This window comes from Danio rerio, chromosome 18 (genome assembly GCF_049306965.1).
Source record: "Danio rerio strain Tuebingen ecotype United States chromosome 18, GRCz12tu, whole genome shotgun sequence".
Classification (NCBI taxonomy): Eukaryota; Metazoa; Chordata; class Actinopteri; order Cypriniformes; family Danionidae; genus Danio; species Danio rerio.
Window position 1 is genome coordinate 47694167 of NC_133193.1, and position 17014 is coordinate 47711180.

Sequence of the window (17014 nt, forward strand, 5' to 3'; positions counted from 1 at the left end):
TCACAGAGTCCTTTGTGTCGTGCCATGCCCATTTGCAGGCACGTGCACACATAGGGCTCAACCTGTACAGTGCACATGCCCTTTTTAGTCTTGTATAGAAAGTGCCTTTCCTAAGTGATCAAAAGTGCCCCCGCGATGCGACACACCTTCCGTCCGGCCCTTCAGTACCTGCGCGACAACACCCCCCTCCCTTCCCCGTTTTACAGTAAGCGCGCGACACCACCGTTCTTCAGTACGTGCGCGGCAACAACCCCCCCCTCCCCCATCCGGTCTTCAAAATATGTATCCTGCACATGGCCTTTGTGCGGTCTCTGCACGGGCCTGCCCATTAGTCATTTTCATGGCTGACTTTATAAGTGGAAAAACTGAACTAGCGAGCAAACAGTTAAACAGACCGTCTGCAGCACGAGGATAAAAAACGAGCCTCCTTCATTCAGCCTCTTTACTTTTTCTTTACTTTTACTCTTTACGTTACGCCTTTACTTTCTTGAGTAAGGAAACTTATTTAATTTACATATTTAATTTAGTTTATTAAGCGCAAATAAATTCAGTTCTAATTTCCAGCAAACGAATAAATGAATATTAATAATGAAGTGTGGTCAAAAATCTGAGTTTTATCCAAACACAGTGTTCGGACCTGCATAGGCACATAACTAACGCACTCTGTGCTGGACTTTAGACCTGGGGTCCGTTCTTCGTACATGGATTACTCAATTAGCTGAATGTGGATATTGACGATTTGACACGATCCTGGATCGTTTAGTTCTTCTAAACTCATCTGAGACTCGTTTTAATGGCAACAGTTCTGGTAGCTCAACCTGCTTGGGAGGAGGCTCATTTCATATTTGGATTATGAACAGGATTAAATCGGGTCAATTTAAGCAAAGATAATATTGAAAGGATGTCCCGAATGCTGATATTTGCTTACAGTAGTTATATACACATAAGAAAATAGTAAATATATATTTTTAACTATATATGTGTGTGTGTGTGTGTGTGTGTGTGTGTGTGTGTGTGTGTGTGTGTGTGTGTGTGTGTGTGTATATATAAATGTAAAACGAATGCAATCTGCTCTTCGAAATAAAAGTACAAAGGCAGAGAAAATTTATTGTTATGAACTTTTAGATACAAACGCGTACATGCACAATATTTGACTTTAAAAAAAAAAAGGGGGGTAATCATTTATGCAGTCATTCACATGTTTTAACCGCTATATGCCAGTGGTTTGATGCTTAGCAAAAGTTGCAGACACCTTTACCGTTAATTAATTTATAGTTATTCCCTACGCTGATTTAAAAAAAAATTGAGTGGGCCAAGGCTACTATAATAAAGAGGATCTTTTCTAAATGTAGAACAAAATACATAGATATGCATTTAAATACATGATGAAAACTCTTGACACATGAAAGTGTAAAGCCTGCAGCTCATAACAAATGTGTGAAGTTGCATGTCATATTTAACAAGCCGTTTACTGCTAATTTGATGTCTTTTTGCTCACATGGATAATTGAATATTAATCAGATGATGTCATTACGCTGCTGTGCCGTCAGCCAATCGTTGCATTGCTGATCATGATTTTGAGGATGGATAGATCTGTCCTTCACAACACACGCATTGATCTCTGATCAGTTTATCCAGATATTTTAATCTGATTCGCGAACCTATTTGAAGAACCAAATTAGCGAGAGATCAGTTATCAAGATTAAAAGATCCAAGATCTGCCAAATCATCTTAGATCATTTAAGCGAGGTACGAAGAACAGACCCCTGCTTTTAGTTGATCAATGGCATGGTCTATTTCAGTTCCTCAAAATAGCAACGGGTTAACAATGCTCCGTAACAGACCTCCTTTTAGACCAGAACACAAAGTCCACAAAGTGGCGAAAAATGGATTTGCTATTTAAATAATGTGGTGCAAACCATGAAAATTAGGGTTGCGCTGGCCTGAAAATTGCAACAAATCGTGTCAAACACGTCTTGCGCCTTATTGTGCCGGGTGTATGATAGGGCCTGGTATTCTAAATAATGATGACAGCTACTGGCAACCATAGTAGGAACAAAAAATATTATGGAAGTCAATGGTTGCTGCTTTCCAGCATTCTTCAAACTATCAGCTTTTGTGCTCAACATTAAAAACTCAAACAGGTTTGAAACCATCACTTTAATATTGATGAAAACGTAGGATTATTTACTGTGTTTTTTTAATGTCCTCACAAAAAGACAAAAGCGGTTCATTTTAATAGTAAATATGCACTATAAAAGATTTCAGAAAGCATTCTTAATCTTAAATTCTTTAACTGAGTGAATATACAGTAGCTGCATCCCAAATATGAAAACAGATGTATACAGTAGTTGAGTGTAGATGCAGGGTATACTAGAGAGTAGTTTGAAAAAAGATAGCAAGTTTACATACAGTAGATGTAGTTTTAAACACAATACAAGGAAGTGAACATATACTGATGCTTATTCATATTACTCACTACCGATAAACAGATAGCAGATTAATTGTTCAGTGGTGATTCATGAAAGGGTGAATGGTTCCAGTTCACGATTCAGTTTGCATAGATGTTTTTGTCATCCTGACTCATTTTGAATGTAAATTCAGGCTTAACGTTGTAGATCTCGTTGTTAGACTGAAGCTACTGGCTTTTCACTGTACTTGAATTGGCATAAATGTTCTCAACTTCGGTTGTTTCCTAAAATTGATTGATAAATCAGCTGTTAAGATGTACTTAACCGTTCTGAAAACAATATTACACAAACTATCTATCTGTCTGTCTGTCTGTCTGTCTGTCTGTCTTTAATTGAACAAAAAATTCCAGAAAAGGTACTTACATGTCTGTGTGGTGTTTTAGACCTGCTTATACCAAAAAAAGAAAATAATGTCATCTCAAATAATCTATAATATATATATATTTTTATCATTTAAATATCTAAAATGATCCTACCTTCTGTGAAATAAGAGAATTAAAAAAGGTGACAAAATAAGTACTAGTAACATTGATAACAGGATTGAGAGGAAGGTGGTGAAGGATATGCCTGCAAAACCAAAGAGAACAGAAAATATTACAGATTTTTGTGCTTGTTCAGAAACGCTGCATCAATATCGGATAATATGTACCTAACGTTTTCAGCTCCAGCTATTATATTTCATATATTTCACAGAATTAATTCTAGGAATTCTAGGAAAAATGTGCACTTTTACTCTCACTTTAGTACATTTTTAGTGCTGTATCTGTACTTTTACCCCACTACTTTCCATCAACCTGCAGTCACTACTTTATTATTTTTTTTGTCTATGGGGATTAGAAAAATCTGTCCTGTAATTCCCGTCCAATCCAATCACACATAGAAGGTAAATCGGCTCATAATGAACTACCTCAAGACATGGGCGATTTATAAATGCAGCAAACTGTTTGGAAGCATTAAAAGTGTTCAAGAAGATGTCCAAAATCTTTACATGCGTTGACACAGAGACTGTTTAGATGCATGTCACTGATGAGAAGATGACAGATGTTTACTGTATGGGGACCAAAATGGCCTTAAATACCCAGCAAGCACAAGACATCAACATGACGTCAGATTAACATTGTACCCCAATGTCGTGGGGATGTTGTATTTTGTTTGGTATTTACTATGATCTTCTATGTAAAGCTGCTTTGACACAATTTACATTGTAAAAGCGCTATACAAATAAAGGTGAATTAAATTGAAATGAAAATCGGGTTGACGTCAGAACTCAATGTCAGACCAACATCAATGTCCAACCGAAAACCAACCAAATATCAACGTCTAATGATGTCACAGCTTGAAGTTGTGTGAACGTTACCACTATGACGTCTATCAGACGTTGGATTTTGGTTGCCATACCTGATGAATAAATGTCAGTATTTGACGTCAATATGATGTTGGATTAAGATGTTGGCTCGGCGTTGGATTTTGCTCACTGTCTAACAACCTAAAATCGACCAAATATCAACGTCATTTAACGTTGTTAATAGACATCAAAACGTTATCCTTAGACACTGGCTAGACATTGAATTTTGGTCACCTGACATCACAACCTAAATCTAACCTAATATTGACGTCCTATGACATTGTGTGCCTGCTGGGCAATAACTACATGCACTACAGAATGTTACGTTTACACACATTCACAAATTACATGTAAACGCATCAGCTTTTCCCAGCGTAATACTCACTACTCATGAGTACTTTTAAAAGGACTACTTTTCACTCCTACTTTGGGTAATATTTACAACAGATACTTTTACTCTACTTGCGCTACATTTTTAGGCAAGTAATGGTACTTTTACTTGAGTATGATTTTTCAGTACTCTTTTCACCACTGATGTCCAGTCTTTGAGTTATTAAATCCTTCTTTTCAAACTGACATTTAAAAGAATAATTTATAGACTACAGCATATGCAAATGTGACAAACTCGTGGGAGTAACAACAACAGCAAAAGCATGTTTCTAAGTTGATCCAGAATTATGAAGACCTGTCATTAAACACTATTCAGAACAGGCCCAAAGCAATGGTGAAAAATATAAGTATATTTGCTGAAACTGTACAGACTAAAGCCTGGTTTATACGTCTGCGTCAGGTGACCGGCGTAACCCACGGCACAGGCAACGCGCGTGGCTGTGCATTTATACTTCTGCGCGCTGTCTCTGTTGGTCTACATTAACACTTCCGAAACGCTAGTTGGCAGTGGGGTGTAAATGTTCCTATGTGTCGAGTTTCTTCGCTGCTGTTTGGTTTTCCTGAACACTTCCTGGATGTACAAGTGGCTCAAACTCACTCATTTTGAGGCAGGAACCGGCGGACGTGCAACAACTTTAACTATGAGGTAAACACAAAACAAAACTTTCCATCCGGAGCTCCTTCACGATACTCCACACTTGTAAACAATCGCTCGCGCCATTCGCGCGGCTCTCGGTCCCGCCCAGACTCGTCAGCGCTACCAAGCCGACCAATCACAGAGCTTGCGCTACGCGTCGTTGCGACGTGTAGTTACATTTTTTGAGAGGTGCACGTCAGTGACGGCGATGGCCACGGCGAAGGGCTATGCGTCAGCGCCGTAGCATACGCCGGCGTTTGACGCAGAAGTATAAATCAAGCACAGACTGACCTTGAACATTAATCTGCAGGCTTGTGGAGTTCATTGCGCCCTGTAGATTCTGCGCCTCACAAATGTACTCTCCAGTTTTCTCCTGGGTCGCAATGAAGGAAAGCACATGTGAATCTCCCAGTTTTTCCTCAACACCTTCCCTCTTCATGAACCAGCTGTGATTTGCAGGAGGATTGGCTTTACTTTGACAGGTGAGGGTCAAATTATTACCAAGCCAGACCAAACCTGGAAGAGAGATGTGTGTTTCCTTTGGAGGATCTGTGGAGCGCAAAGAGAAAAAGGCAGTATTTTCAAAACCATTTCAAAGAAAGAGTATAGGTGTAAAACTGTTGGTTTAACAAATCTCACACTCCACACTGAGGATGACTTGTTTTGAGGCTTGTTTGTCTCCTCCGTCTACAGGATGAACGGAAACACAGTTCACTTTCAACTCATGATGCGTGAACGACGGGACAAACTCCCAAATGGCGAAACCACTCAGAGTCCCATCAGCTTTCAGCTGTATCCCCTGTGTTATGTTTCCACCAAATACAGGAGCCCATGTTACATTTGGAAGGAGGCTTGGACACGGAGCCGGAACAGTGCAGGTCAGACTGGCCACCTCTCCCTCTCTGATACCCGGCACAATCACATTTGGCTCAGGCAAGGAATCTATCAAGATATTGAGAGCAAAACTCAGCAATGCAGAGTTACACAGGTTCATGGGTATGCATATTTTGCTGATCCTGGAACATTGTCCCTGTCCAAAAATTTTATCCAAATCTGATCCTTAACCCTAAACCTAACCATATATAATGCATTTCTATATCAAAAGGAAATAAATCTTGGGAAAGTGCAACTAGACCAGGGGTGGGCAAACTCGGTCCTGGAGGGCTGGTGTCCTGCACAGTTTAGCTCCAACTCTAATAAAACACACCTGCTTATAGATTTTTAGTGATCTTGAAGACACTGATTAGCATGTTCAGGTATGTTTGATTAGTGTTGGAGCTAAATTGTGCAGGACACCAGCTCTCCAGGACCGAGTTTGCCCACCCTTGAACTTGACTGTTGTTAACACAGAATAAAGCCTGACAGGCTTATCTGCAGCGTGATCCAAAGTGGAGCACTGTGTAGACTGCTCTACTCTGGGAAAAAAAAAAACTGCCTGCATGTACTTAATCCTGCTTTTTACATGACTACATGCCATCTGAAATGTAAAAATTGGACACAAAATTGGTCTCAGCTGTAATAGTTGATAGAAATGAAAATGGCTAAATGGAGCATACACTAACCTATGTATTATTCAGTCACAAGATGGCGCCAAAAACAGTGGCAAGACAGACAAGTGTATATATATATATATATATATATATATATATATATATATATATATATATATATATGAATGTATTTACCGACAGTAAAGATGATTCAAAGTGCCCAAGCATGCACATTGAAGACATGGACATAACCATTCTACCCACACAGGCTCATTGTGTTTACGTATGACGCCGCCGACGACTTCTGTTTCTTTTGCGCTACCAGTTGAGCTTTTACCTCTGTATGGACGACTTTTCCGCTGTTACCAGTTTGTCCAGTGGATCGAAGCATACATCAGTGAACTTAAGACGCAGAGAGGAGTTGACCACAACGACGGGGTTCAATTCCAACAAAAAACAGTTCCGGAAAGCAGGTAAGACAAAAACAAAATGTAAAAAATAAAATAAACAAGTAAATAACAGGGTGAGACATGGTAAGATCTGAAAACTTGGTAAAAACCAGGCAACTGCAAGTACTTTTCTTTTTCTATCGTTTGGGTTTAGGAAAGGCGGTGGGTGGCTTTTACCGGTTGGTCATTCGGTCAGTCAGTCAGTCAGGCGACAGCGGCCTCTGGTGGATTTACGCGAGAAGAGCAGGTGTGAATGGCACTCGCAATTAAAGAACTGAAAAATCGTACACAGCAGCTTCTGGTGGATTGGCAAAAACAAAAACTGCAAAAAAAAGATTACCTCCTTGCACATATTTTGCGCTGTCCAGAAATGTAAGCAGGGGTGCGTATCTATAATAAGGCTGAGTGGATTCTACCTGCATTCATTCATAAAATCGAAATACTACAGGAAAGTATGATATAAAAAATGTATTGTGCATGCACATTACCACATGCATGTGTAACAGAGGCCAGCAAGTAAGTGCTGTGTAGGTAAACCTCACTCCTCTGACCTCTAAAGGTGCTGTAGTGACAGACGCTAGAGATCATGATCTTTAGCCTCCTTGTTAGAGCAAACAACTCCCATACGGAAGGTCGCCGGTTCGATCCCAGCCCGGAGCGGTTTGGGTGGTGTAGGACCGTTGGGGTTACACATGATGTTGACATGCATGCCATCACCGCGCTGCGGGCTGCAGCAAGGGATGTTTCAAACTGTCAACATAAACCATGTTGGTGATGTCATTCTAATCAAGGGCCAGAACACACCAAACTGATACCAAACAACTAGCACCATTGAAAACCAACTGTGTTGTTGCCTCACGTTGGATCTTGTCTGGACCCAAAAGCTGCACTTAAAAACTCCATCAGAAATGAGAGCCACATTCTGCTCCTGCGCAAGTGGATGTGTCTTTGCGTCCCGTGGGGTGCAGTTTCTGTTTTCTTGTTCTCCAAAGGGAATGAACGGAATGAACCATTTTGTTCAACAATGTAGAAAAAGGGGTAGCATGTTTTGTCAGCTGCAAATGTATATCAAAGGGAACTAGCATCTTAAATAAGGATGTAGAAAGCACTGTCAGCTTCAAATGCCTATTGTAATTAACTATTTGAAATGGTAGTTAATTTTAATTGTCATATGAAGCTGAAAAGACGCACTATCCCTGTTTCTTGAAGCTGAAACATGACCGATTGAGCTATCGGTAGCTCATTCTTAATAGAAAGCACAGAACACTGGCCCTAAGATATTTGAAATTTCTCAAAGTAAAATGTCTTTGGTGTCTGTTAAACCACTAACATAGGAAATGACTGCTGATGTGACTAACGTCACACAAAGCAACACTTTTTTTTTACATCTCATTTTCACAGTTCTTCTTCTCGCTCACCACAGAGGGATTGCATGTGCAAGTACGTATGATAATCTGATAATGGAAATATTTATTACAGTTTTTCGCAAATGGTAAAACACAAAAGGCAATCCTCTAAACCAAATGAACAGTTGTCTAAACACATTTACCAAATCTTGACACCATTTTCCAATATCATAAACACATTTCACATGAAGACACAATTCACAAAACACAATCCTCCGTTCTCATAAACTCTAAACACATTTTTCCTTGCTAAAACACAAGTTGCAAAAGAACTCTGCTCATATTTCTCAAATGAAAGCTCATGTGATGCAAAATGCTTGCCACTGTCAGCAATATTAGAACATAATGAACAAACCTGGCATCTTTCATTACACACAACAACTTAAAATTGAAAACACTTGTTGCTAATGTTGTGACCACTTAAAAGCAAGTTGAGAGTAAACGCAATAGATAAAGGCAAAGTCAGAGGAAGAGGAATTCGAGTCAGAGGAGGGGAAAAGAGCTGGCTATGGAAGAAGAGGAGCAGATCAATGAGTTCAAATCAGAGGAGGAAGAGGAGCAGGCCAACGAGGAAGAGAAGGAGGCCAACAAGGGAGAGGAGACGGTCCAGAAGGGAGAGCAAGACAACCTCGCACCATCATTTTGGACGAGATGAAAGCAACAGTCATTGACCATGTCATTCTCCATGGCATGACAATGGCTAAAGCAGGATCAAGAGCTTGTTCAAACCTGAGTAGGTTCAATGTGGCCTGGAAAAGTAGGCTATTGGTTTATAAGAGACAAAGTCATTGCTGATAATGTCAACTTTGAAAGCATTGATGATGTAAGCTTGGCCACAATAGACCAAGTTCTCCGGCTCCAAGAAATGCGAATGAAACGGGTCTATAGGGTTCCCTTTGAGCGCAACTCTGCGCAACACAAAGACCTACGTTACGAGTATGTGCAAGTACACATCCATATTCACAGTACAGTTAGTGGACATACTGTGTTGCTCAGTGGTCTACATTACTTCTGGACAATGCTGTGCTACCTGATTGACTTTTGTTCTGAACATCTGTGCACTTTCACATTTTCACAGAGGATATTACAGTTGGACGCGATGGCCAGACCTCATGAGTACCTCTTCTTGGATGAGACTGGCATACACCTGCAAAAAGAAGGCAAAGAGACCGTAACATCATTGGTCAAAGAGCCATCACTGAGGTTGTTGGCCAACGGGAGAGGGGGGTAATATTACTCTTTGTGCAGCCATAGGTTTGGAGAGGCTTGTCCACCGACATGCTGTCCTTGGGTCTTACAACTCCCAAAGTCTCCTCACTTTCCTAGAGGAGCTAAGAGACATCCTCCTGAACCGCCAACAGCACCATCCTGGGCCCGCACATCACATTTATGCGATAATTTGGGACATTAGCCCCTTTCACACATACAGACCTTTCCGGAAAATTGCCGGCAATTTTCCGGAAAGGTTGTATGTGTGAACAGGTCCTTTTTGAAAATACCGGTAAATTCGTTCTGGCTATTTTCCGGAAAGAGAAGTTGCAACATTACCGGCAATTTGTCGGAATGCTGCGCTGTGTGAATGCAGATGGAAGATTGCCGTAATAAGCGAGTGCACGTCTAGAACGTGCTGACGTGAGACGTCTGCTTTAGCCAATCACAACAGTCAGAGCATTTACGTCCGCGCGGTTTGTGAGGATAAAAGCCTTTGAATATTTTTCCAGACACATTTAGCTGCTAGAAGTTAGTCAGATCACGTTTATATGTTCTTCTTAATGCCAACTGTGTAAATAATCACCGATGAGATGCTTATGATAAGCCGTTGTTTGTTTACCTTCAAGCTTTGCGTGCGCCTATGAGCGCCTGCACTTGCACATATTATGAACATCTCGACATGCGAAAGTGATCCTGCGAAAGTTGTTCACAATATTGATCATCCACAGAGTTTGTAATTTAGTCAAATGTTTACAAATACAAGCGCAGCCGTTTAAAGCTCATTTGTGGTGAATGATGTCAGAATTTACCGGTATTTTGGAATGGATGTGTGAATGCTCTTTTCCAGAAAATTTCCGTAACGTCCTCGCCTGTGTGAACAGCGCTTTTTTGAATATACCGGTAAAGTCGTTCCGGAAATTTTCCAGAAATTTACCGGTATCACTGTGTGAAAGGGGCTAATGTCCACTTCTACAGAATAAATCAAATTAAACAGTGGTTTACCACCAACGGTAACCACTTTTTAAACATCTGTATGCCACCCTACTCTTCTTTCTTGAACCCTATAGAGCGGTTCTTCTCATCGTGGAGATTTATGACAGACAACCAAATACTAGGGAGAACCTCCCAAGGGCAATGGGGCTGGCCTGCGTTGACATACCAGTGAAGGCCTTTCAAGGTTAGGTTTGCCATTCCAGGGTCGTTTTTCCTGCAGTGCCTGGGAAAAGACAATATAGCCTGCGATGTGGATGAGGTGATGTGGCAGCTCAGCGACATGATACTGCACATTGATTGTGGTGTGAATAAAGTAAATAAAAAAACTTCACAACCTGATCATGTTTTCAAGAGTACTGTTGTGTGCAATAGATTCTGTTTTTGCATTGAGTTGTGTTACAGTAGTGTACCTGCAGTATTTTCTATAGATTTAAACTTTTCATATGTAACTCACAAATCTAAATGCCTAATCCTCTGCAGAGATCTAAAAAGATTTGTAACTGTGAAGTTTCTAAAACATGCATTGGCAGTAATGAAACAAAGAACCTTCTCACAAACTGAGCATTATGTTTTCAATTGTTTTGCTGTAGTGTGTAATTATGTGTATAGTGTTTGCATTTTTGAAAGCTTCGAGCTGCTCTTTTGGTGTGAAAGTTTGAGTTTTGAAGTGAGAAGGTGTGGTTGTGTTTATGTAGCTTTAGTAAAGGGTGTTGTGTTTAGACATAGGGGAACATGGAGGAAATGTTTGTGAAACGTGTTTTAGCATTTGAGAAAAACTGTAAATGCGACAATGACAGATGGCTTCTTCATGTTCCTTCTTGAATAGTTTAGTAACTTACTTTTTAAATTGCTGTATAGCCTAGCTTACTTTGTGCACAATCAAAACTTGGAACTTTTTAAAGATGTGATGCCACACATTTCAAAAACTGAGAAGTACTTGTTATAAATATCTTGGGCTGTTATTGAAGTATTTGCAGTCTCTTACCTGACACAGTTATCTTCACAGGTTTATTGTCAGTAAAAGTGTAATTTGTAGTTTGTATCCGGAAGAAGTAATGGTCTGAATGCTGCCCGGTGAGATTTCTCATGACAGAAGTGCAGTTTTTCTTCCTCAGGTCGCCGATCAACTCCATCTCAGGTTCTTTCTGACGATGTTCGCTGATGAAGTTATTTGTATCATAGTATTTCCACAGGGATCCTCGCCTCCATGATACAACTGGTGAGTTGTCCAGTACAGATTCACTTATAGTGGTCATCTGGCAGGGAATCAGGATGCAGGAGCCGCTGGTTGTGTTTAGGGTTTTAGGAATCAGTACAGACTGACACCATGCAGCTGAAATACAAATGAGCTACACTGAGAATATAGTTAAAGCCAAAATCAACAGTTCTATTGTGAAATTGCTGTTTAACAGAGAGATTTTTTTTCGACATATAGTTTTAATAATTAATTTCTAATAAATAATTTCTTTAATCTCTGCCATAATGACAGTACATAATGTTTTTCTAGCTTTGTCCCAAGATGCTAGTATTCAGCGAAAAGTGCAATTTAAAGGATTAACTAGGTTAATTAGGCTAACTAGGCATGATATGTTAATTAGGCAACTCAGTGGTCTGTTTTGTACTCAGTTCAAATATTTAAAACCTGCTTTTATTGCAGCCACAACTCTTCTAGAAGGAAAACAGAGCGTAGGTCTTAAACTCGATTCCTGAAAAGCTACAAGTCTGCACAGTTTTGCTTTAACCCTAATCAAACAGCAGATCCAACTAATCAAGGTGTTCAAGACTACTATAGACTGTTGACCAGGTGTGAGTTGGAGGTGGTTGAGGCTAAACTATGCAGATCTGCGGCCCTCCAGGAACTTTAGAATCCAGGAGTTTGAGACAATTGTATTAGAAAAAATACTGTGGAAATTTCCATGCTCCATGAAACATCAAATGCTTTTCTTGCTTTGAGTTTTTGGCTTGTTTCTAGTCCAAATATCTATAGATTCTTTAATTGGGAAGCATTTTCTGGACCAGCAAAAAAGATCCTCCTTTTATATGAGAAATTTCCTTTTGGCATATGATTATTTTGCTTACCCTATTGGCAGAATTTTTTGCTAGTTTTAAGACAAAATTCACTTAATTTTGGCGTATTATTTCTTAAAACAAGTCAATCTTTTTTGATAGTCTAGAAAATGCTTCTCGATTTAAGAATTTATAGATAATTGGACTAGAAACAAGTCAAGTCGCCTCACAGCAAGAAAGTGGCTGGTTTGGGTCTCAGCTGGGTCAGTTGTCATTTCTGTGTAGAGTTTGTATGTTCTCCTCATGTTGGTGTGGGTTTCCTCACAAGTCCAAAGATATGCACTGGTTAAACGGTGATATGAGAAATGATCATGCAGTGATAATAGATTAGGGCAGCCGCAAATGACATCTGATCACGAATAAATTAAAAATTTGCTAAACTGAGTCTGTTACATTTAGTCATTTAGCAGACGCTTTTATCCAAAGCGACTTACAAATGAGGACAAGGAAGCAATTTACACAACTATAAGAGCAACAATGAATAAGTGCTGTAGGCAAGTTTCAGGTATGTAAAGTGTAAGAAGCCAAAACATTAGTATTTTTATTTTTTTTGTATTAGAGTTAGCGGTGCAGCCAGAGAGGCAATTGCAGATTAGGAGGAAAGTGGAGACTAAATAGTTCAGTTTTTAGTCGTTTCTTGAAGACAGCGAGTGACTCTACTGTTTTGATGCATTCCACCAACTGGGCAGATTGAGCGTGAGAGTTTGGGAAAGTTATTTCTTCCCTCTTTGAGATGGAACCACGAGGCGACGTTCATTCACAGAACGCAAGTTTCTGGAGGGTTCATAAATCTGCAGAAGTGAGAGCAGATAAGAAGGAGCAAAGCCAGAAGTCGCTTTGTAAGCAAACATCAAAGCTTTAATTTGATGCGAGCAGCAACTGGCAGCCAGTGCAAATGGATGAGCAGCGGAGTGACATGTTACAAACCTTTTTAACCTGTGACCTAAATGATAGTTTTGAATTTATCAAAACACCCAAGTACTTGTACTCAGGTACAACTTGCAATCTTTCCCCTGATATACATCTGGTACTACACTTACCCTTATTTCTAACATACAATATAGTGTTATTACTATTTACTGTTTCTTAAACATGTGCAGTATGAATGTAAATGAAAAATGATACTTTTCTTTAGTTAAAAAAATAGGATTAGCCTGCAAAATGTATCTTTATAGCACAAAAAATATATTTACTCTGTTTCTCTGAAATGATTTATACAGAAGCATTTAATTAATTAATAGTATTTAAGGCAAATATATTGTAAATAAAGTTATGTAAAAATGAACAGTAATACTATTTCAGCAGATTAATCACATTAATTTGTAGTTAACTACACCCAAAAATTTTGGAATACTTTCATTCAAATTTAAAGCATTAAGTGTGACAAGCATTTTGAGGTTACTGTGAGTTCATTCTTAATAATAAAAAAGACCAACCTGATAAAATGGAGCAGAACACGAGAAAATCTGCAGAAAACATTTCTAGTTTCACCCGAGGTAACCTGTAAATTTAGAAATCATTGAGTTTAAAGTATTTCATTACGGTTTTGTTCTGACAATTGTAATGGTTTACAACTAAACAATTTGTTAATAATAGAAAGGAAATGAGAGTTTACCTAAAAGAGTTGTACAAGAGACTAAACCCAATCTCCTTTAACAAGCCTCGACTCTGAGGTGGAGTCACAGTGTGTCACCGGAAGCTGCCATTCACAATTAAAAACACTTTTAGTCACCGCTGATAAAAATTTATTTTAGCACTGATAGAGAATCGGAGAGATAATTAAACAAAAGATAGATATATGAGAAGAATTAAAAGCAAAAAGCACAAATAAAATGTTAATGAGCTGTCAGGAGGTGCAATAGACAGCAAGAGATATAATAAAGTTAATATAAATCAATGTACTTACATTGCGGCTACATATGTGATTATTTTAATGAACTTTATTTTAGTCTAAGATTTGCTCAGAGCTTGCACACAACCCTGTTGTGGTGTGAACAGCAAGATGGTGCAAACAGATACCACAGGATGCTGTTGGTCACAAACATAGTTGTGTTGTGTGACCATATACAGACACATATTAACCATTAATATCTGCCAATAAACAATCATTTAAAACACAAATGTTGCAATTATAATAACATCAGAGAAGAGGAAATGCAAACATGATTATTTATGAAGACAATAAGTTACCACACAAGACAAAAGTGCTTTTACATGACACTTTTTATCACATTAAAAAAATATTCTACAAAACACACAGTGGAATAACTGAAATAGTAAAAACCAAAATTAAGCGGCCTTTAGCCTATATATATGAATAAGATTAGTATTGCTTGCTTTGTGTGAAGGTGAAGATGACACATTCCCAAACAGAGTCGTCTTGAGAAAGAAGAAGTGAAATATTCATCAAGCTTAATTTAAGAAAAATGAGGTATGTGTTTTACACCACATGCCATAAATCATTTATATGAAGCTTGATGGATATTTCACTTCTACAAAATTTGCACACGCACAGAATTTAATATTTAAATGTTGGCTTAAATAGCTTGTGATATGCATATAGAGAAAGAGAGAGAGAGAGTTGTGTAAAAAACATTTTAAGGTCAATATTATTAGTTCCCTTAAGCAACCTTTTTTTTTTCCTCGATTGTCTACAGAACAAACCATCATTATGACTTTGTTATGCCTATTATGTTATGTAATTATGCCTAATTACCCTAACTTGCCTAATTAAGGCTTTTAATGTTATTTTAAACTGAATACTAGTATCTTGTAAAATATCTAGTAAATTTTATGTGGAGATAGATAGATAGATAGATAGATAGATAGATAGATAGATAGATAGATAGATAGATAGATAGATAGATAGATAGATAGATAGATAGATAGATAGATAGATAGATAGATGGATGGATGGATGGATGGATGGATGGATGGATGGATGGATAGATAGAAGAGCAATAACAAACTCGTAGCAGTGTTATATGGCTGTATATCAGCACTGGTGGCAGGCTGAGTGCCTAAGTGTCCCACCATTGCTGATATACAGCCATATCGCCCTGCTACAAGTGTGATATTGCATTGCAATTGGAAATATTTTACTGTAATTATTTATATATATATATATATATATATATATATATATATATATATATATATATATATATATATATATTATTTATTTATTTATTTATTTATTTATTTATTTATTTATTTATTTATTTTATTTTATTTATTTTTCTTTTGTAAACCTTGTGGTCCAGTTGTAATACTTTAGGATGTAGCTCATATATTGTGCATAAAGTGTGTTCAGAAATTAGCTGATTGGAGGAGCTTGGCCTGCATATGTTTGATGTGTGGACAGCATTAATGTATTATGCTCATTTCATATAAAAAATATGATAGTAAATACCATAGTGTTAGAACCACAGTGAAGTACTGTGTTGTCATATGTTGAATATGTTGTCATAATTCTATAGTTGCTGTATGGTAACACAACAACTAGTTCATGTAAAGAAATGACCCACCACTGTAGTTTTCTACAATTAGGTTACATAGATCACATGCTACACATTCATCTCATATCTTATTTTTCTGACCTCACACTCATTCAACACATAACACATTTCCGCTTTTGTGTCAGCAGATGTCGCTGACCAGCGCAAAAAAACAACTTCCTGTTTAAAGAGAAACGTCAACAGAGAACCATCTTATGTCAACACAAAGAGGAAAACTCCACTGGGCGAACCAAATCCAGGGTATTTCAGCTGATACATAAAAAGAAAGATTCATAAAGTATTTTTTTGTTATTATCGATATAAGTCTATGGTCTAAACCTACTTTTTAACGTTTGTTCTGTTATGCTAACTTTATGAATAGCTTTAGAAGCATTACGTTATCTTCTTTCCAAAAAAGTAATTTAAGATTTTGAGTGATCATTATATTCAGTGTTTCTTGTCAGATATTTTCCCTTCTGAAAAACAATAACAACGACAACAACAATATAAACCGTCACAGAAGTTCTCATTGTTTACACTACAAATACAAAATAAAAAAAAAACATAATCAACTGCTATTCAAAATAACCACTACGTAAATGGTTTCTAATGTTATTTTGTCAAGATTTATTGTTTTTTTACATGACTGAGATTAGCTTTAGAGTAACACATTCAGACTGTTTTCTTAACCATATACTCACAAAAATATGCTAATTCTAGACGGTAAAATCCTGTTAGCAGCTATTGACTATCAACATTGTTTACAGTCAATTAAATAGTGCTAATGCTGATTTCAAGTCATATTTGAATATTCGTTCTGAAATCACAAGTACTATGGTAAACAATATAGGGAGCATGTCAAAAGTAGTCACTGAATGAATGTGCGAATAATCATGTTTACCTTTTAACATGCCACAAATAGAAGCCAAAAATTACAGACCTCAAATGACCATTTACAGTTTCCATTAAAATCAATACAATTTCCAGTATTAAAAACATTATATTAACCGAAATATATTTAACCATTTATATTTAACCAAATTGAAACCATTATAAA

General features: G+C 37.8%; 1 protein-coding gene across 7 annotated transcripts; it reads right to left on the bottom strand.

Annotated features, from left to right (window-relative positions):
* Positions 1 to 1082: 1082 nt before the first annotated feature.
* LOC137488337 (myelin-associated glycoprotein-like) lies at positions 1083 to 16945 on the bottom strand. Of its 7 annotated transcripts, none has more exons than XM_073929609.1 (9): positions 16859 to 16945; positions 14076 to 14159; positions 13897 to 13961; positions 11379 to 11726; positions 5483 to 5785; positions 5135 to 5392; positions 2948 to 3038; positions 2835 to 2856; positions 1083 to 2695 (listed from the first exon to the last, which is right to left on the bottom strand). In XM_073929609.1, exons 3-9 carry the CDS (start codon positions 13937 to 13939, stop codon positions 2639 to 2641), a joined length of 1122 nt encoding a protein of 373 aa, XP_073785710.1. In that variant the 5' UTR covers positions 13940 to 13961; positions 14076 to 14159; positions 16859 to 16945; the 3' UTR covers positions 1083 to 2638. The 7 variants fall into 7 exon arrangements, with proteins under 7 accessions (XP_073785710.1, XP_073785711.1, XP_073785708.1 ...); XM_073929610.1 differs by lacking the exon at positions 16859 to 16945 and adding an exon at positions 16659 to 16722; XM_073929607.1 differs by lacking the exon at positions 16859 to 16945 and adding an exon at positions 16301 to 16475.
* Positions 16946 to 17014: the final 69 nt, after the last annotated feature.